This window comes from Dama dama, chromosome 11 (genome assembly GCF_033118175.1).
Source record: "Dama dama isolate Ldn47 chromosome 11, ASM3311817v1, whole genome shotgun sequence".
Lineage (NCBI taxonomy): Eukaryota > Metazoa > Chordata > Mammalia > Artiodactyla > Cervidae > Dama > Dama dama.
The window spans coordinates 92,198,380-92,218,785 of NC_083691.1; the positions used below are offsets into that span (position 1 = coordinate 92,198,380).

Here is a 20,406-nt window from a genome sequence, read left to right on the forward strand (position 1 = left end):
GGGTTTCAAGATTGTCATACAGCTCACAAGGTTGTTATATGGATTAAACAATAATTGTTGTTTATTAAGCACTATGTTAAGTATTTTACATGGGTTCCTTCAGAGTTGGTGAGTCAAAGGTCACTCTGCTACTAGTGCCAGAGCCAGGTCTGGAAGCCACAGTTCCCCACCTCCTAAGCCACCTTATCCATTGTCACACTATCTGGAGATTGTCTATCAAATAGGGAAATACTTACAATATAATGTTAAGTAAAAAGTGGACAACAAATTGCATAACCAGTGTGAGTGCAGCCATCTTTTAAAAAAAGGAAATAAACACAGAAAACGCTAGAAGGAAATATAGCAAACGGTTAAATGTTGTATTGAGGTTATTTTTGTCTTCTAGTTTTCTATTTCCTGTGTTTTCTTTAATATACATAATGTTTATTAAAAATAAAATATTTAAAACACTAAACACTCATTACATTAAAAACAATTACAAGTCCACAAACTGTTCTCATGTTTGACTGAAAATTACACTCCATTGGTATCTCTTCTCAGTTCTAGTCTTAACTTCCCTGAACAGAAATTCTTTCCTACTCTCAAAGGCCAGAGTAGGAAGTAGGTATTGCAGCCATGTTCACCACCCTCCCCACAGCTGACAACCTGGCCACTCGAGGAGGCTGTCAAAATCAGGTCTGTGGGGAGGGAAGTTCCAGACAGAACGCGGGCTTCTCCTACCGCCTAGGGCTTTCTGGACAGCGCTGCTTGAAATCAATTACTTTTTTCTTCTAAATAAGCGGCCGAATGCTCTTTTTCCAGTTCTGGCTGAGTTGTTAGCTTCAGCCCAGTGGTGACGCCTGCCAGGTACCTGGCTCGGTGAACACCGCCCAAACTGGTCAGGCCAGTCCTCCCGTGGATGTTTCTGCCAGGACTTGCCTGTGTGAGTGTGTGTGTGTGTGTGTGTGTGTGTTGTTAGAGACCCACCCTTCTCCCCAGCAACCCAGGTAGGTGGAAGGTAGCTTCGGGGACCAGCCTGGCAGTGAAGCCAGATGGGTGGAGCTGAATTAATCTAACCTGGAATTTCAACTTGGCCTGCACAACAGGTGAGAGGAAAAAAGCAGCAGAGAGAACGGGCAGTTAGGCAACTTAGAAATATTCTTATGCCTTGCCCCTTGCCCCCTGGCTGGAAAACAGCCCGGGGTGACTTTTCAAAGTCTTTGCGATGGGTTATAGGGCTCGACCCCTCGGAGCCTGTCCGAGCCCCTCCTGAACGCCGTCCTCCTCGGTTACCCTCCGCGACGCGCCCGTTCCCCCTCCTCTGGGAGGCAGGGCGGGGGTATCGGATTAGTCTTTGTTTTCGACGCGAAAGAGCCGAGAGCGGCGCAGGGGAGGCTCGCGATGGCAGGGCCCCGGGGTCCGCCTGGGTAGGGCGCTGGGCTGCGATCCCAGCGAAGGTTCCTGCCGGCTGGCCCTTGGCCTCTGCTCGCGGGGTATCCCCTCCGTGCCCGCTAGGCTGACTCGGTACGCAAACGCGCGATGTCCCCCATTGTCCTGCCTCGGAATGAGCGAGCGGCGGCCAGGAGAGGGGGGTCAGTGGGGCCCGGAGCTCAGGACTCCCTGGGGCACCGGGGCCGTCCCAGGCCGCTCGGCCCGCAGGGAGTGGCAGGAAGTGGGGGCACCGAGGCCGGCTCGGCCGAGGGCCTAGGCTGGGAGGTCCGCGTGCCCCACCCCGCGCCGCCCGCCGCGCCCGCTCGGCTGCAGAAGCGCCGGAGGGCGGGGGCGGCCAACCCGAGGAGGGCGGCCGGGTCCCGGGAGGACCGACTGTGGGGGAGGGGAGGTACTGCAGGTGCAAAGGCGCGGCGTCCGGGCCGGGCCCTGCCCCCATCCGCTCCGGGACCGCCCGCGCCGTCCCCTCCCCCTCCACGGAACTCCCCTCCTCGCGCAGCCCCGAGCCCGGCGGAGGGGGCGGCGGCGGGGCCGGCGGGGCTCGGCGGGGCCGCACGTGCGCGCCCTCCCGGGCGGGGGAGTCCCCGGGCGAGCACGTGCCGCGGCGCGCGGGGGGCGGGGAGTCCCGCGGACGCCTTCATTGCTGCTGCTGCTGCTGCCGCCGCGGCCGCCGCTGCCTCTTCCTTCCTCCTGCGCCGTCCCCTCATCGGCCCGGGCGGGGGGCTCCGTGCGCCGAGCTCGGTCGGGCCAGGCGCTCCAGGAGGCGGGCGCCCCAGGCGGCGGCGGCGGCGGCCGCGACGGTGGTGGCGGCGGCGCGGGCCGGGAAACTTTGCCCCTTTGTGCGCTCCGCCCCGGAGGCGGCGGGCAGGTCGGTGCAGTCGGTGCTTTTCCGGCTCCGGGGTGGGGGAGGGGAGGCCTGGGGGGGGGGCCCGCAGGGGAGGGGACGGTCGGGGGGGGGGCCCGCTACTTTGTTGCGGGAGACGAGGCGGGGGTGCTGCGGGTCACAGGGTAGCGGAGCAGGGCGGGGGCGGCGGGGCGGGGCGGGGGCTGCGGAGCCGCCGAAGCCGAGCGGCCGAGGCCCCAGAACAAAGGAGCCCGAGCGGCTGCGCGCGCGCGGCCGGGCCCGAGCCGGAGCGCGCCCCCCTCCCCGCGCCCCCTCGTTGGAGCGGGCCGCCCTCTAGGGTCCGGCCCGCTGGCGGGGCGGCCGGCGCGGGCTACCCCGGGCGCGCCCCACTCCAGGCCGCCTCAGTGCCCGGGGCGCCCGGGCAGCCCCGCTGAGTGAAGCTCTCGGCAAACTTTATTTTGAAAGCTGTGCTCCCTTGGGGAAGGCCCAGCGACCTCCAGTGAGGGGCGTGTGGGAATTTTGGCAGAACTCTCCCAAGCCCGTGGGGCAGGGGAAAAGGACAACTTTCTTAGACATCTCTCCTTGACCGCCCCATGGATTCGCCGTCCTGGTTTCCTTAACACCCCATCGGGCCCTCGTCCCGCTCCATCAGGGAGCGGATGCCAGTGTGCCCTGCCAGAGGTTCTGGACACAGTTTCATGAGAGCAAGCCCGTTCTCTTCCCCCAGCTTCTCTTTTCCCAGAAGCAGGAAGAGGTAACAGGAAGAGTGAAAGTTGTCCCCCAGCCCCGAGTGATGCGCTTCCCCTTTCTGTCTCTTTTCCAGGCTGCGCGCTGCCTTCTCCATCATTCTGACCCGGGAGAGGAAAAGCCAGAGGAGAACCTCCTCACCCTCCCCTGCCCCCGTCACACACCCACCTGCTCACCTCATGCCTGGGTCCAGGGTGGGTGAGGGTGAAGAGCCCACCCAGCCAAGATGACCCCTTCTCTGGGGACTGCCGCTGATGTCCTCCCCCCGATCCCCGGCCCCGGCAGGTGGGAGAGTGGCCCCCAGCTGAGTCCTGTCAGACTGCTGCAGAGGAGGTGAAGCGGGGTTGAGAAGAGGTGCCCGTCCCGCAGCCTGGAGCTACTTGCCTTCGCTCTGTAGATTTTGACTGCTTTAGGAAGAAGGACTCGTTGGTGGCCTTTGCAGGCAGGAAGCTGGACTGTGGCTCTGCCCCAGCACCTATGCCCCCACCTCTGGCAACGTCATGAGTCAGTTTCAGGTGCCCCTGGCAGTCCAGCCGGACCTGCCAGGCCTTTATGACTTCCCTCAGGGCCAGGTGATGGTAGCGGGCTACCAGGGGCCTGGGCTTCCAGTGGCCGGGAGTGAACCCCAACTCCGAGGGGGTGGAGATGGGCGGAAGAAGCGGAAACGGTGTGGTACTTGTGAGCCCTGCCGGCGGCTGGAAAACTGTGGGGCTTGCACCAGCTGTACCAACCGCCGCACACACCAAATCTGCAAACTGCGCAAGTGTGAGGTGCTGAAGAAAAAAGTGGGGCTTCTCAAGGAGGTAAGCTGGGTCTTGCTTGACAGCCCTGTTCCTTGAGGGTGCTGCATTCACGAGAGTCTTGCTGAAGACCTTTAAGTCCATTCTCCTGTTTTGATCCTCCTGGTCCAACTTTGAGTTGGGCTGTGAATAGGAGAGTAGCTGTCTTTAGAAGATGGTTTGGGTTAGTTTGCCGCGCTTAGAATTGGTGGGAGGGTAACCAGGTTGCACAGGGCTTTGAGCTAGTACTCTCATCCCTGGTGTTTGCATTTGACATGGGACAGTGGTATCCAGCTTTATCTTTAGAAGTTTTTTGTCTGCTTGAAGCTTCAGATATATTTCAAGGTCATGCTAATGCTTGGGTGATCTGGGAGTGATGGTGTCAGGTAAGGGTTGGAGGCTGATGCTTTGGGAAGGAAAAATTTGGAGTGACAGGATGGTCTTATGCTGCCCTGATGGAGTGGGATGTTTCTTTCCCTAAATCTTTTTTTGGGTGCCATGCTTTTGGGGATGGTACCTAAAAATATTTGGGAATTTAATGAGAACCCCATGGTTTGAGTTCCCCTGCTAGACAGTACTTCTTGAGGTCAAGGACTTTTTATGCCTTGTGTTCTTAGGATCTGGCTCAGTTCCTTGGTGTGTCGGAAGCCCTCAGATGCTAGTTGAATGAATGAATGAATGATGTGTGTTTGAGACGCTGTCAACCCCAGGAAGGAGTACTCCCTTAATTGGGAGTTGGGAGGGCAAAGGAAGGGAGGAGGAGTTGGAATGAGAACAGAGAGGGGAGAGGGAGGCAGTGGCACCGCACTGGCCGCCTTGCCTTTACATGCTGGTGGTGGGTTGCCGGCCGTGAGGCTGGTGGCAGCCGTAACGGCGGAGAGTTGGCAGGAGTAGGGACGAGCGAAGTGAAGCAGCTTGGGAGGAGCGGTGTAGCGGCCGAGGTCGCTCCAGGCAGCGGGACTCGCGCTGGACAGAGACCGGGGCCTGCGCTGTCTGTGGGGCTTCCCCGCTTTGCCACTGATTTGTCCAAGGGCTCGGACGGCTCAGGTCCCCTCTCTGAGTCTGTCTTCTCCCTGGGGACGTGGAGGGGCTGTGCTTCTTGGCCTTTGAAGCCCTTTCCAGCTGAGCTGGAAACCGCTGTGCTTCTGGGAGCCGGGGCACCTGTGGCTTCTGATGGGCTGGCGCCTTGCACTTGGGATTTCCCTGACCGCTGAGTTCAGAGCTGTGCCGCCAGTTTGGTGGGGCCGTGGTCTTGTGGCTGGGAAGAAGGATCCAAGTGTTTTGGTCAGGAAAGTGGCCGTTGCTGGGATGTTTCTGCCGCTTCTTTCCTTCTCCTGCCTGCTCCCTGTGGAAGCTGCATATCACGGTCCAGGGACAGCGGATGGGTGCCCTGTTTCCCCAGTCTAAGGTTAAAGCAGACATCTGGATCACATCTGTAGCTCCCCACCCCAGCCTGGGAGACTGTGTGCCGCCCCTTTATGTTGCTGCGGTTTACGGGGGAGTTGGTACCCTGCTGGCCCAGTGCCCTGTGGGTCATTTCTGAAAGCGGGGGTGGGACCAGGGGTAGGCTTCACTCCTGGGCACGAGAGCTCTTGTTTCGGTATAAGGACGACATGCCCCATCTACTTTGTAAGGCTTGGTTCCTTTGCTTGCTTCCTTCTAGGGTTTATCTCCTCCTTTTCTGCCTTCCTGTCACTCCATTCCTCTCAAACCCTGGGGGATGAGCTTTCTGGGCTGGATGTTCCTAGAATGCATGGCTCTTGTGAACCATGTTTAAGTTCTTCTTTTGGCAACAAGGAGGTGCACCTGAGTGAAAGGGGCTGGGAGTGTAGCCAGGGACCTGTCATCCTTGTGTATAAGCTGCTGCCCTGGGTTACCAGTGGTCGCGCTTAAGAGAGGAGGAATCTGGAGTGGCTGAAGCTTAGAGTCAAGCCCGTGGATGTCTACGTCCCTGTGGACCTTGCATAGCCGGCTGCCTCTCAAGGCCCCCCGGGACTGGGGAGAACGCAGCTGGTGCCCCGTGGTCCCCCCAGACAGAAGGTCCGGACCAGTGCTGCCTCGTGACAAGTTCTCTGGGTTTCTGCAGAAACCATGGAAAGGGGACAATGGAGTGGGCTTTGTCTTAAAGCTAACTTTGTTTGACTGAAAGAGTAGAACTTTGTTTTAGGGATGGGTACTTTCTACTTTTTGATGTTTGAAAATATACTTTCTTTTATGGAATGGAAGTGTTGATAGAAAGTAGATCTTTTTTTTTTTTTTTTTCCCTAAAAAAGAGTCTTTACTTGGCAAAATACAGAATAGTAACTAGTGTCTCTCACCATAATTTTTTTTTAATTGGTCTGTGAAGGCTAAGAGCGTGGGAACCACTGTCCAGGCAACACTCTATTTGACAAATGTATCGCTGGCAGAGCTGACAGGCCCTCTAGGCTGTTCCTGAGTGAGAGCCCCGGGAACCAACCCGGCATTTATAGCCCCTAGGGGACTGCTGGGATCTTCACCACCAGGTCTGAGCAGCCATATAAAAGAGGGGACATGTCCTAGGATCTGGGAGGTTGGGAAAGGAGGAAACCTATCCCTTGGAAATAGAGCTTTAGATCTTAGCCCCTGCTCTTCAGGTGGGACAAGACAGAGCATCCCAGGAGCCTCCTGGGGAGGTCCTCCCCTTGCATCCGTGCTTCTGTCTCCTCTTTGGGCATCCTTTCTTCACGTCCATCCTGTCCCCACCTCCTCCAGCTTCCTTTGGGACTTCCTCAGAGCTGTCTGCTGACAGCTGCTTTGTGTCATCCTGTAAGAGGGGGAACATTATCTTGATTTTCTTGTCTTCTTCCCTGCTCTTCACTCTTTTACCCAGTGTGGGTAGGTGGTGCTACAGAGCCCCTCTAGTCAGAGACATTCCATATTTTAATACTAGAGGCGACTCCCAGGCCTGTTCCTGTCCACCACAGAGGTAAGTGACTACCACTCCTCTGGGCCCTAAAGAGAGGTAACACGCCTGAAGGAGTTCGTTTCTGCAGCGGTGGTCTTCCTTCCTGGTTGCAGAAGGATTAGGATCCTAGGCTGATGTCGGAGGCTGTTTGACTTCCACATCCTTGTTACCTGAGTGGTGGCTTCTAGCACAGTGAAGATGGCTGATTAGAAAAGTAGGATTTGGTGAGTGTGGAGATGCAGAGCCCAACGTAAGTGCTGTGCTGCCTATTTTCTTGAGCATTTTTTTTTTCTCACATGTCAGATGGGGTAACCCTTCTTTGTGAGGATTAATTGAGATAAAACACGCAGAATGTCTAGTACATGGTAGGTAATCAGTGCCTGGTGACAAAACATTCCTAGAACATCTAGAAGAGAATTAATCTTTATGCATAAAAACTGTGTATGTTAGTCTCTGAGCTGTAATTGTTAATTAAATGTTTATTTCAAGACATCCCAGCTTACTCACAGGACTGTGGGGCCAGGCAAGAGGAGGCAGGAGTTTGCCAACCTCTTTCCTGGGGGAGGAGGCTGGACATCCAGGAGCAAGGAGCCGGTGTGGCCCTGGGCCTGACTGCAAAGTTACCCATGGGTGAGGGAAGTGAGCGTTTGATAAAGAGGGTAGGAGAAAAACTCCTTGTGAAAAAAACCTTCCTGGAAGTATGTATACATAAGGTTGGGAGCATGATTGAGACTATTGTGGGTGAGAAATAGAAATATATATGGTGTGTCTAGCCCTCAGCCAAGTGGATTTCATGGCGGAAACAAAGCTCCATGCCCGTGTTGAGAAAAGATACTTTGGAATTTGGGATCTCTGGACAATATCGGAACACCTGACCAATTCTTGCCTTACCTGCTAGTGGTGCTGTCTTCCTGAAGATGGAAGCTGTGGGTGGGTGGGGTAGGGGATGCTATCAGGAGGGTAGCAGTTCCCACCAGCAAAGGGAGAATTGATTGGTAAAGGAGAAGTGATGAGACTGGGAGCCCATCTCAGCATTTGTGAGTCCAGGGAGAAGCCTGGGCAAGGAGAGATGTTGACCATAGACTTCAGAAAATTGTTTTTCAGATGCAAACAGTTTTAAACCCCATGGCTACAGACTCTCAAAGGGAAGTTAGCTGGAGGGATAGGATTGCTTTTTAAAAAGAGAATGCTGACTCAACAGTCCTAAATGGGGCCCTAAGGAGGAAGGTGGTGGGGGCTAAGAGCTGAACCATCTGTGTGGCTGCTTGGGCAGCTGTCTAGTGAGTGCAGATGGTGAAAGAGCATGCTTTTTACATGGAAAGGGGGTGTGAGTCATTGGTAGTCTGACCGTTTAAGAAGAATATTAGAGAGTCCAGTGGCCAGAATGTGCTGAGGTGGTGGAAGATGCTCAAGACAATAAACGTCTTTTATATGTTCCCAATAAGAACAGAGAAGGAAAGGGTGGTCTTACAGTTTTGGAGCAGAACTGGTGACAGAGAGAAGCCACTGGGTTCTTGTTGTGTCAGGGAGTATAAACTGGAGAAAGTATAAACCATGGCATGTGTGGTTAGGGAGGGAGAGCCAGCTACCCTACCTGAATCTGAGTCATCAGCTTCCTACTACACACCTTCAGGTATGCCCATGGAGTGGCATCGTTGTGGAATTAGATGATGATTGGGAGAGAGCCAGAAGACCAGAGACAGGTAGAAAGTTCAATTTTTCAAAGATATGCTGGAAATTGTAAACCAGTGGCAGTTTTTGACCATCCTAGAGCAGATTTCTAAATCAGTTATTTTTTATCTGTGGCTGTGCTGGGGCCTTGTTGCCGCCTGCTGGCTCCTCTCTAGTGGTGGGCAGGGGCTACTCTCCAGTCGCGATGCTCGGGCTTCTGATTGCAGTGGCTTTTTCTGTTGTGCAGCGTGGGCTCTAGGGCATGTGGGCTCCAGGGCATGTGGGCTCAGTAGTTGTATTGCATGGACTTAGTTGTTATGTGGTGTATGGAATCTTCCCAGATCAGGGATCAAACCCCTGTCCCCTGCATTGGCAGGCAGACTGTTAACCACTGTACGACCAGGGAAGTCCTAGAGCAGATTTTCTAAAAGGTGGTTCGTGAGATGTAGAAACACAAACGGTGGGCTTGGGGATCCCTGTGGTTCTCTACAAAGCAACTGAAGTCAAACCAGTGGACCTGGATTTCTGCAAATAAATGGTAGTGCCTCCTTCCAGCTTCATAGATCAGAGGGCCAGTTTTTTATTTAGAGCCATTCTGAAGAGGACACAGGTATAACTACCTTTTCAGAATTTTTATCAACCAGTATGGATCAGGGATTCCATGTTGGGATCACCTGGATCCCACTCCCAGGGATTCTGTCAGTCGTTTGATTTGATTGTTCTGGGGAGGACTCCAATTGGGCTGGTGCTCCCCAGGTATATCTAATGTGTAGTTAGAGTGGAACTTCTCTGACACAGATGAGAGCTGATTTCATGGGCAGTCACTTGGACGCCAAATTGCTCACCTGAATCTTAGGGGACCTGAATGGATTACAACCATATTTCCACCTTGCTAATCAGTGGACTGGCAGAATCAGCATCATCTGGGAGCTTGTTAGAAACACAGAATCTCAGACCTTACATCAGACTTACTGAATGAGAACCTGCACTTTAACCACACTCCCAGGTGATTTGTATGTCCTTGAGAGTTTGAGGAGCCGGTCTGTGGCGCTTCTGTGAGTGGAGAAGAGGGTGAGGCATGGAAAAGGGGACAGAAATAAGTCTTGATGAACACAGGTAAAGTACTCCCATTGCCAACAAGAGTAAGGAGGGTGACCCAACCTATTTTTTACCCTGTAGGCCAGGGAGACAAGAACATCTTGAGATTTACTCCATGTTTGTTCTTGTTTTTCTGGAGTCCATTTCAGTCTAGTCTTATCATTAACCCTTTTAAGAACATGTGTGTGTGTCTGTGTGTGTATGAGTGTGTATATGTGTGTGTTCTGAGAACAGTTGGGGAAGGGTTCTCAGAAGATGTTTGCTGCTCAGCAGCCTGACTTGGGACATGGGGGAATAGTAGCTGGTGGTAGTTGTGAATAGCAGGAGCACATCCATAGAACTCTGGGGTTCATGGCAGGGCCTGGAGTGTTAGGAACAGAAGAGATGTGTGCCCTCTCCCTCGGATGTAGGTAGGGGCAGGTGTGATCAGTGGGTAGGTGTGTGGTTGTGGCAGTTCTAGTGGTGATGCAATATTGAAGTTGAATGGTAAAACACAGGTAAAGGAGATTGGGGCAGTCTGGAGCAGTGGGATTTCGCAAAACTCAATGGAATTTAATCCGGGTAAATCCAAAGTCCTGCACGTATTTTTAAGAAAAAAAGAAATGTACAAGTAAGGGTCCCTGGCTTTCCAGCAGGTAGGAAGAGTTGAAACTCTAAAAGGTGTGTTGAAAGCCTGTCTCTAGGAGCTCTGTCAAAGTGGGCACACGAAAGGCAACTGAAGAAGATGGTTGTTCAGCTTGGAAATGAGTAAGTAGGGGACTCAGGCTAGGACGAGTCCTTTGTGGAAGAGGGTGTTAGTTCCTTCGTGTTGGGGAACGTGCAGAACTTTTATTAGCGCGTAGAAATTATAAGCAGGCAGACTGAGTGCATGTTTGAAAAAAAGAGTTGTCTAACATTTATAGCTGTTGCAAGACTGAAGAACCAGTCTTGTGCCTGCCTGGGTCTTTGTAGAGCCTGGGATGTTACGGAGACATCCTCTATCAGGTGGGGGCTTCCTCATGTGGTGGCCTCTTGCTCATACAATGTAAAGTGTATCCTATTCCTTAGATGACTACATTGCAGATAAAACACTGTTCTTAGGCCATGAAGTTTTTGGTTGATCTCTAGACTTAATCTTAGAGCTGGGTGGGAATATGGTCTGTGAACTTTCTGAAAATTTCAGCCAAGTGTGTGAATGTGCAGGGGTGTTTTTTCTCAGAGGAGAGGGTTTGTGGTTTTCAGCAAATTCTCAGGAGTATTTATGACATCCCAAATTTAAAAAGTATGCTCTACCAGAGCTGTCTGATATGGATGCCGTTAGTTATATGTGGCTACAAAAATTAAATTTAATTCACATGAAATTCAGTAACTCAGTCACACTGGCTGCCTTTCAAGTGGCTTGTAAAAAAAAAAAAACAAGTGGCTTGTATGTTAGAGATATATGTGTATATATATATATATATATATTTTATCTGGGTGTGTAATTCTACTGGATGAGTAGTTTCCCTCCATGGTCTCTAAACCCTCACTGAAGCCTGTTTCTGGGTTGGGGAAGTAGCTGTCCTGGTTGGCTATTCTTGGAAGGATTTTTTGGGTTAGGGTCCTTATCCCCCTCCCCCCATCCCCGCCAAGGTAAGTGGTGAGAGGGATAAGGAAGTTGGGTTATGGTCTCTGTTCCCAGCAGCAGTGCTTTCTTGGGTTCTAACCCAAAGCAAAGCTTATTGCTTCCCATTGAAGGCTTGAGCCATGTTTAAATTATCTGCTGTGGGGAAAAACAGTAGGAATGAGGGGTTGCTCCCTATTCAATTTCTGAAACTCCCTGGGGGGAAGTGACTCTCCCACCCTCACTTGTAACCTTGTCTGAGTATACTTGCTCTGGCACGGACCCCACCTTGAGTCAGCAGTTACCTCTCTGCCTTGGGCCTCTCGTTCTGGAGGAGGCAGTGTGGTGACTGGGTGAGTTGAAAGACCAATCTGGGGGTGGGGAGTCTCAGGAGTTGTCACTGATTCCCCTCCCCATCCCTTCTTTACAGCTCCCTTGTGGATTGAGGGCAGCATGCTCAGGAGGATAGAGGTGTTGGAAAGGAATAGGACTCCTTTATCTACCTTGAGCCCTGCTGCACTTTGGCTGGGAGGGTCCTTCAGGGTGGCTTTGGGCCTCAGCCTGAGTGTCTGGGCCGGGCCCTGCCTGCTGGAGGTGGGCACACCCCTCTGTGGCCTTGTCTCCTGTCATTTGCCTAAGAGATCTGATAACCTGAGTTATCACTGAGGGAGGGGAAAATAAAAGTCGGTGCTCAGTGTGGGGTAACTGGCAAGGCCTCCGGTGACCCCTGGGGGGTTGCTCACTTGCTTCAGGGTGCACAAGATCTGCTCTTGAACTGCTGGTTCTGACCTGTATGCATTCCAACTCCATTGTGCCCACCTCCCCACAGCCAGCCAGGCGTCCGTGGACAGAATGGTGCGCCTCCCACTACTGGTACAGGGCAATTCTCGATGCTCCAAATGAAAAGGGAGTTGCGTTAGGCAGACTCATTTGGGCCCGCTGGTCCCCCACCCCATTTAATTACCGCCAGAGGAATCCTCGGGAAGGAGTGTGGAGATGCTGGGTCAAAAATAAGTGACAGTGTGCCAGACTAGAGTCTGTTCCCTTTGAGTCTTTCTTGTGGGAGGATGCTGAGTGGCACTCTCTGGTCTCATTTTTTATTTTATTTTATTGGCTGTGCTGCATGGCATGTGGGATCTTAGTTCCCAGACCAGGGGTGGAACTTGCACCCCTTTCATTGGAAGCACAGAGCCTAAACTACTGGAATGCCAGGGGAGTCCCAGTCTTTTGATTGACTGCTCTGCTCTTTAAGGGTAAGCTCTGGGTTCCCTGGTTCCCTGGTTGATGCTGGGAATGATCCTGGGGCCCTAGAGGAGAGAGAGAGTGGCATCTTCTCATGGTGAGGCTGGGTCCAGTCTGGACGGTTGACAGTGCAGGAGGGGGTGGGGCGCTGAGAGCCAGTGAGGGGAGAAGAGCTGGTGCTAGAAGGATACGGAGCAGAGGTGCCGTCCTGGAATGTTTGCTCAGTCCCTGGACCTCCTGTGTCCCCTGTGCCGGGGGAGGGCACTGGTGTCACTTCAGTTTCTGGAGGCAGGATGTCACCTGCTTTGACTGGTAGACCTGCAAGTTGCCTTCCCAGCCGCCTCCTGCCCGTCTCGCTCGGGACCGGCTGTGTGTGCGGTGCTGCGCTGAGCCCGAGTTGGCGGTAAAGGGGAGGCGGCATTTACTCTGTCCTTAATGAGCTCACAGTCTGGGCAGGGAGACAAGCGTGGCAACAATTACAGAGCAGTCTGGTAGGGCTACAAGGGAGGGATGCCTTGAGGGCAGAGGCCAGTCTTAGTCATGGTTAGGCCAAGAGAGCCCATCATGGAAGGAAAGGGACCTGTTTTGAGAGTTTCAGCAGAGTGATATGTGAAGGATGAGGCTGGAGCTTCCAGGAGGAGGGAGGCATCTCCCCTGAAGCTGAGCTGTGCAGAGATGCTACTCAAATGCTTGAGACTGGTGGCAGGGGTGTGAAAGGACATAGACAGAGCACAGGGCACCAGCTGAGGGTGTTCATGGATCTTCAAGGTGGAAGGTAAGAGGCTTTGTGTTAATTACTCTTAGAAGGCTTCCCCTGGGGCTGTCCCCAGGTTTCTAAACCACTCAGTATTCCTATCTCACCTTCTCAGTAACCAATTAAGTTTCTGTTATTCCAATCATTTGCTTGGATCCTGGGACATTTGATGGTCCAGAACTGTTGCATATGGAGAGGGGAGACCCTGACGAAGTTCACAGAATATAAGATCTTCTTACAAGCATTTAGCACAGCATGGTGGGGGGAAGGGGTTGTGGGCAGAGCCACACTGCTGCCTCTCAGCCTGGGGGGTCTGGGTGCGTTCTGTTTGTTGGCATGGAAGTGTGCAGGTAGAGTTGCTGGCTGGCTGTGTTTTCCCTCTGACATCACCGGGTGCCTGAGTTCAGTCTGGTTCTCCTGCATCTCCAAGGAGGAGCACCTTTCCTTCCTCTGCTGCTGTTCTTCCACCTCCTCGGCTTTCTCCTCCCCGCGATTGCCGTTGACACAGACTTCCGCTGCCAAAGCTAATTGTGAGGCCTGATCAGTGAATGAAGGCAAAGGCAGTTCCCATGACAACCGCAAAGAGTTTCAAATATAGGGGATGATGTGTGTGATGGGCTGCAATTACTTGGGTGGAAATTGATGCGTGGACACCAGTGACTTCAAACATAGGCTCTGAAGGTGGAGGGGGTGTTGGGTTTCTTTGGCAGGATCCTTTGTGCGGTAGGGAGGGAAGGGAAGGTCACAGACTTCCCCCACATGGGATTCCAAGTGTCTTCAGTGTGTGGAATGCTGGGCAAAAGAAAAAAAAAAAAAAAAAAACCCAGGGCTTTGAAGAGGCACGACTCTAGCCATTCTGGTTGGAGAGGCAGGAGTCACAGACAAATAGCAGTACCAAGTGTCAAGTGAGAAACATTGGAAGTGTTGTCAACTGGCAGAGGACTCGGGTAACCTGAGAAGGCTTCCTGGAGGCAGTGGGGCTTGAACTGAGCTTTGAAGTAAAGCCCTGTGGGGAGTGACCTTGTTCGGGACACAGCCATGGCCAGGGAAGAGAAGTCGTCCGTCTACCCCCTGCCAACTCTAGAAGAGGTAGGTTGATAAAATCGTAGAGCTACACAGAGCAGCACCACCTATATTGCTGCAAGTGAGGGAGTGATGAGAGCCCGACTCAGTCTCCTGATTTCTCCATCTGTAAAATGGGCATTAATAATTCCTATGTCATTTGTTTGTTTTGAGGGGTAAATAAGATACGGTACATCATGCTTCAATTATGGGGCTGGGCATGGGGTGGCTGCTTGGTTGATCCTCCTGTAAAGCCCCCCAAATCTGTGTCTGGATGCATCCCCATTTCCCAGTCTTTATATATCTGTGTGGGTTCTGGCCTGTGAGGATCTGTGTTTCTGAGGTTCTCTGTGTTGAGGTATTTAGTGGGTTCTGAGAATGAGTTAATCCATTCACCTCTTCCCTAGTGGAGAGGGCTGTGACTCCATTTCTCCTGCTGGGAGTGTAGTAGAGTCTAGGGGTCATGATGGAAAGTGGGGCGAGACCTTCAGCCCGTTTGAGAGGGGTCCCAGTTACCTTTGGGTTGGTCACTGTGAAGCCCCAAATACAGAAAGAGGGGCCGATAGAGAGGAGAGGGGTGTGAAGGTGTCAGGTGTGAATTGTGGAGGCAGGTGGTCCCGGTATGCGCCTCTGTGACCCCTTGGAGCCCTCGCATTCCAGCTGCTTCAGAACAGGGCAGAGGCCAGCGTGGGATGGAGGTGGTTGCAGGTGCACTGCCTTGGGGACCGTGGGCTCTGCTAGTGTGTCTGCAGGCTGCCAGGGGGTGGGCTGGGACCTGCAGTTGGAGTGGGACTCAGTTAGCACTGCGGGGCGGGGGTGGTTCAAGCAGTGTCAGGGTGGCTCTTGAAGCCTTGTGAGGAAAACGCGTGCTGGCTGAACAAGGCTGGGTCTCGGCTATAGTTGAGGTGGCAGGTCCTCTCCTCCCAGGACAGCAAGTGTTCCTCTGACCTCTGGGGACCTCAGAGAGCAGACCGACCCGCAGAGTGGCTTCTGCACCTCAGTGCCCAGCCCCCTGCCCTTCCACCCTCCTTGTGTAGAAACTCAGCTCAGCACATTCCAGCTCTGCGCAGAGCCTAGTGAGTGGGGAAGATAGGGCCCCTGCCCACGTGGGAGAGACGGCCGTGTAAATAAATAACTGTACTTGGTGTGACTGCTCTAGAAGAGGCCCCGGGAGGAGTGGGGTGAAGCTCATGGGGGCTAGACGAGCTGGGAAGGCAGCAGTGGGAGGTGACGTTTGGATTAAGCCTTGTACCGTATTAGCTTGCCAGGTGGGGGAGAGGCAGGGGAACCTAGGCAAGGAGCAGCATTGCCAAGTCTCTGAGGCGTGAAAATATTACTATTCTCAGACCCATAGCTTAAAGGGAAGTAGTGTGGTTCAAGTGACCCCATCCGTCTTTGCATGTCTCTGAGGTAGGCTGGGAGAGAGGGCTTAAAGAACTGGAATGAGAAATGCCTGACTTGGAATTCTAGCTAACCACTCACCAGCTGTGTGTTGACGGGCAAGTAACTTAACATCTCTAAGCCCGTTTCCCCATAAGGTGGTGTGTGGAGTAAGTCAAACGAGCTGCTCCCACAGCGTGCTGGCACAGGGCCTGGCACGTCGCAGGGGCTTGATAAACTGTGGCAGCCGTAGCAGCAACAGTATTGATCGTTACCATCCAAGCAGTGTTGGTTGCTCTTATCCAGCAGCAGGCTGTGTTTGCGGTGGGTGGGTGGGGCAGGGGTTTTGGGGACTGGGATAAAGGAGGGGAACTCGCTTGGCCGGGCCAACGTCGGAGCTAAGGGGTGCCGAAGCACACGGCTGAGGACGGTGCCCCTTGGCCTGCTTTGTCACCTGCCTTCCTCCCTGCCCTAGGGAGGAGCCCAGTAGGGCTGCCCTTTGTCCCCAGAGGTGAGGCAGGTGTGGTCCCTGGTGCTTCCTGGAGTCTCCTCACCAGAGGCCAGCTTTGCTGTCTCTCCTAAGACATTCTGAGTGCCCCCTTGGAGCTTCAGGGACGGGCACAATTGGGCCGATGTGGTGGAGTTGGTAGCAGAGCACAACACCGGACGCTCTCACACCTCCTAACTAGTCCTGCAAGCCACACCTGTGAGACAGAAGTAGCACACCACGCACTCTCTCAGAAACGAAGCGTGGTAGTTAGGAGCACCTTCAGTGTGGCAGGCACTGTGAGGCTTCTTTTCAGACTCCTCATAACTGTGTATGAGGTAGCTGCTATTGCTCATGAGCAATACTCATCTATAAAATAGAACTACAAATAGGCTAAGAGAGATAAGGTACCACCACCAAGCTCCTGCTGCTGGATAGCGGAGCCAGGAACTGACCCAGATGCATGAGTACCAGAGTCCATATGACGGGTCCCCTCCTAGAAGGCGGAAACTCTGGGGTGTTGGCTACAGGGAGGGCTTGGGGTGAAGCAGGATGTCTCTTGGGTTGCCTAGGAACTGCAGGGCTTTCCTCTCCCCATTCTGTTCTCCTTCAGTCTCCTGGGTGTTGCAGCCTTCAAAGGCTCAGAGTCTGGGCTGCCTCCTCTCCTCCGCCTTTGCAGGGGATGGGGAGCATCCCCTGAAGTCTGGGTGTGCCACCCCCTGTGGCCTTTCTGAACGAGGAGGGAACATTGCCATTGGTGGTGGAGACAGTGCTGTCTGGAGGGGGTGGCCTGTGTTCAAGCCGCAGGGATGAGCCATGGTAGGGTGAGGTGTGGGTGTTTGTGAGCAAAGGAGGGCAAGTCTGACTTGGTGAGGCTTTGAGCCACAGGCAGTGTTGGCTTCAAGAGGAAATCTGTTGATGCGAAGTGGGGAGGAGACGACTGCATAATGGTTAAGAGTCTGGTCTTTAGTGCGGGACAACCTGGCTTGGAGTCCCAGAGCTGCTGTTTTCTAGCTGTGTCACCTTGGGTAAGTTACTTCACTTATCTGGCCTTATTTCCTCATGTGCAAAACGGGGTAAAAGGTTCATACTCCAAGGCTTTTCTTTTCCTTGGAGGATTGCAGGGGCTATTGCTTTTATCATAGTGCCTGGCACTGTCCTAGCTGCTGCTAGGATGAGGCAGTTTGCTGGTGTCCTAGGGCCAGAGAGCGGCCTGAAGGGGAATCCCGCCAGCGTCCGCTCGACCCTGAGCGCAGTCAGTCTTTGACCCTGGAGATGCAGAGGATGCCTCTGGGTATTACCTTCGGGTCCCCCGAGTCGGAAGGAGGCGGGGGTGCCCCGGGATCCCCAGCCTGCCGGGGAGCGGCGGCTGGCCTGGGCCACCGCCAGCCCGGCTCCGCGGCACCCTTGGCGGTGCCCCCGCCTCCCAGCCGGGCAGGTCCAGCCCCCGGCGGCCCTGCCCCCCGCCCGGCCGGCCGCGGGGATTGGCTGGCGAGCGCGCCGCCCCCTCCACACCAGCCTCGCCGGCGGCGGGGAGGGGAGCCAAGCCGGCAGCTGGCCGCCGCCGCCTCTGCAGTGCCTCCCTCCGTGCGCTCCGGCGGGGATAATGGGAGGCCCGCCGGCCGATGCACCAGAGGAGGCCGGCCGAGGTAGAGCGGGCAGGGCGGGGAGGGACGAGGCCAGGCCGGACGCAGGAGGAGGGGCCGAGCCCTCCTGGATCTTGGGAGGGTGGGTAGGGGAGAAATGAAAACAAAAACACTCTTGAAGGCGAATGAGTCCATCCACCGCGCGTCTGGGTGGCAGCTGGAGGCAGGAAGATGGTCCCTGCTATCCTTTCTTTCCGAGGCCCCCCTGCCTTCCCCTCTCCCCCTTCCCCTGCAGCGTGCTGGGAGTGCTGCAGAAGGACTTTGCTGCTTTCCTGGTGGTGGCCTGGCTTATCAGTCTCTCCGTCTTCTTTTGCAGGTGGAAATAAAGGCTGGTGAAGGAGCCGGGCCGTGGGGACAAGGGGCTGCTGTCAAGGTACCTTGTGTGTGTGTGTGTGTGTGTGTGTGGTAGAGGTGAAGTGTTTGACTGGATTGGATAAAAATAAAGGGTCCCCTCTGGTGATCCCTTAATCTCCCACTGTGTGTGTAGCAGCAGCTGAGGGGGAGGGGCGGCGGGGGTGTAGGCGGCCAATGAATTCTCAGGCCTGTGTGGGTTTTGTTTGGATTCTTTTTGCTTTCTCAGCTGGATGGTTTGGGTGCAGTTGGGATTGGGTTGGTTGAACTGTTTTTTTTTTTTTTTTTTTAAGACACACAACCCACTCCCCACCCTTGCCTCTGGAAATCTCTCGAGAATGTCCCTGGCACTGTTGGTTTGCATCCAATCTGCAGAAATCCCCCCCCCCCCCCGGGGGGGGTGCTGCGGAGGGGGGGGGGAGTTGCGCTCCTGAGTCTGAAGCTGATAGGGTGTCATTAGTCATGCTGCTGTCACCATGGAGATGGCTGGAGAGGAGAGGAGGTGGTGGGGGTGAGGATATTTTGGGTAGGGTGGGGGCTGATGCAACATCATGACTGGGAATCCTGCAGGCGGTGGGCTGCTGTTACTCTGTGCAGATGGGTGTCTGGGGGACTCGGAAGGGAATGTTACCAGGTGCGTGGGAAGTGGAGAAGGGGACACTGAGCTTCTCCATGTGGTTGTTCTCCAGGCCAGGGCTGGGGTATTTGGGGCAGGGCAGAGTCTGTGGAATATAAGCCATTATGAAGAAACACAGATGTTCTTCCCTGGTTGGCAAAGGCCGGGATCAGTAGGTTTCCTTGGGCTTTGCCCTGTTTTCAGGGCTGGGGATCTGCTGTGAGTTTGGGATTACTCAGCAGTATCTTCTGCTGGCCCAGAGTGAAGAAAACAGAGCAAGAGGCAGCTCAGGGTGGCTGCCTCTCAGGTCAAGAGCAGAGAGAGGCTGGGGAAAGAGTGTAGGGACAGGTGGGAGGCAGGACTGGATGGGACTTCTAGGAGAGCGAACCCTTTCCTGCCCCTGCCTCAGCTCTGTCTTCCCCTTCAGCCCCTGGAGCCTGTGAGGAGCTGGGGGAATCTGGTTGCTTGGGTAGCAGGTGGGCAAGCTGCTCATGTCCCCAGATGCTCTTAGATTTTCCTCCTGGGAAATCCTCCTCTGACTTCCTGGGAAAACTGTGGGAAGCTCCCCGGAGGTGCTGAAAGTGCCACCCTCATTGCCTGGGCGGGACGCTGGCAGGGGGGGCCTCTGCTTTCCCAGCGGGATTGGGGGCTCCTGGGTGAGGCTGTGGGGTGGATGAGGAGTCAGGGTGGTTCCCTGGCCTCCTCCCAGAGGAACTTACAGCAAGGATGTGCCTGAGGGAGGGCAAGAAATTTCTTTCTGGGGGAAGGAGAAGAGCCAGGTGGCATTGGCTCCCTGGAAGGTTGGGCGAGCCTTGGTGAGGCTGCAGGTGACTGCCGGGGACTAGACTGTGGCAGGCCCTTGAGGCCAGCAGAGGTGGCTGACACTGGCTTTGTTGTGGGTGGGGAGGAGAGAGCTGTGAGCTCACTGCATGCCCTTTCTCCAGAGCAGAGCCCCCAGGTTCCACCCCCACTTATGCCCCTAGCTGCCCCCTGTGTGCTGTTGAGGGCTGTGGGCACAGGGATGGTGCACCTGCTGTGCCCCCCACTCTAGGGAAAGCAGGACAAGGGGGTGAGGACAGATGGGCCCGAGGAGCGGGCAGCTCCCTCCCTCCTCTGTGTCTTTGGCCTCCTCTGCCAGAGCTTCCCTTTCTGCTGAGAGGAGGGACTGCCGGCAGGTCTGTTTACTCCGGAAAGCACCCCCTCCTGCCTAGCGGTGGCTTCTCCAGCTTTTTCCAAGTGTGTTCTCCATTCCTCTCTGCCTGCATCGTGCCGGCCCTGCCATCCTGCTGGGATCTCCCCACCTGACATCTCCGTCCTTAGTGTTGTGGGCATGGAGCAGGGCTGCCTGGGAGAGTAGAGAATGCTCTTCACCCACGTCTTCCTCCTCCCCCCTTCTCAGCCTGGGGCCTGAACGGGTGGTGTTTTTAAAGCCCTGAGGTGTCTGTACTTGTTTTTATTGTTGAGTTGTCTGTCGGAAAGTCCTAGCTTCCTCTTGGCCCAGCTTGGGCACTGCCAGCAAGCACTCGGATCTGCGCCCTCTGTTCCTGGTGCCGCCTCCCCCCGCCCCACGTAGTTCTCTCACATAGCTTAGTGTGGTGTTCCACATACCCTCGGAGAGCGGTTTTGTGAGGTCCTCTTCTGTCAGAAGGCTGTGACTTAGGAAGATGTGTGTGGTGTGTGAGCTCATTCAGAGCAGTCAGAGACTCTGGGACACGGACAAAGGGGGTCTCCCAGTTTGGGGGTTCCCATGGGAGGGGCCCAGGACGGGTAAGCTCCCTGGGTGAAGAATATCC

General features: G+C 54.6%; 1 protein-coding gene across 6 annotated transcripts in view; it reads left to right on the top strand.

Moving 5' to 3' along the window:
* Positions 1–463: 463 nt before the first annotated feature.
* Positions 464–20,406, top strand: part of TET3 (tet methylcytosine dioxygenase 3) — a 111,783-nt gene continuing 91,840 nt past the window's right edge. Inside the window, exons 1-3 of one of the 6 annotated variants that reach the window (XM_061155748.1) lie at positions 688–1,085; positions 3,096–3,822; positions 17,963–18,019. In XM_061155748.1, coding sequence (XP_061011731.1) covers positions 3,520–3,822; positions 17,963–18,019 — 360 coding nt within the window. In that variant the 5' untranslated portion in view covers positions 688–1,085; positions 3,096–3,519. The other 5 variants (XM_061155749.1, XM_061155751.1, XM_061155753.1 and 2 more) reach the window with 5 other exon arrangements.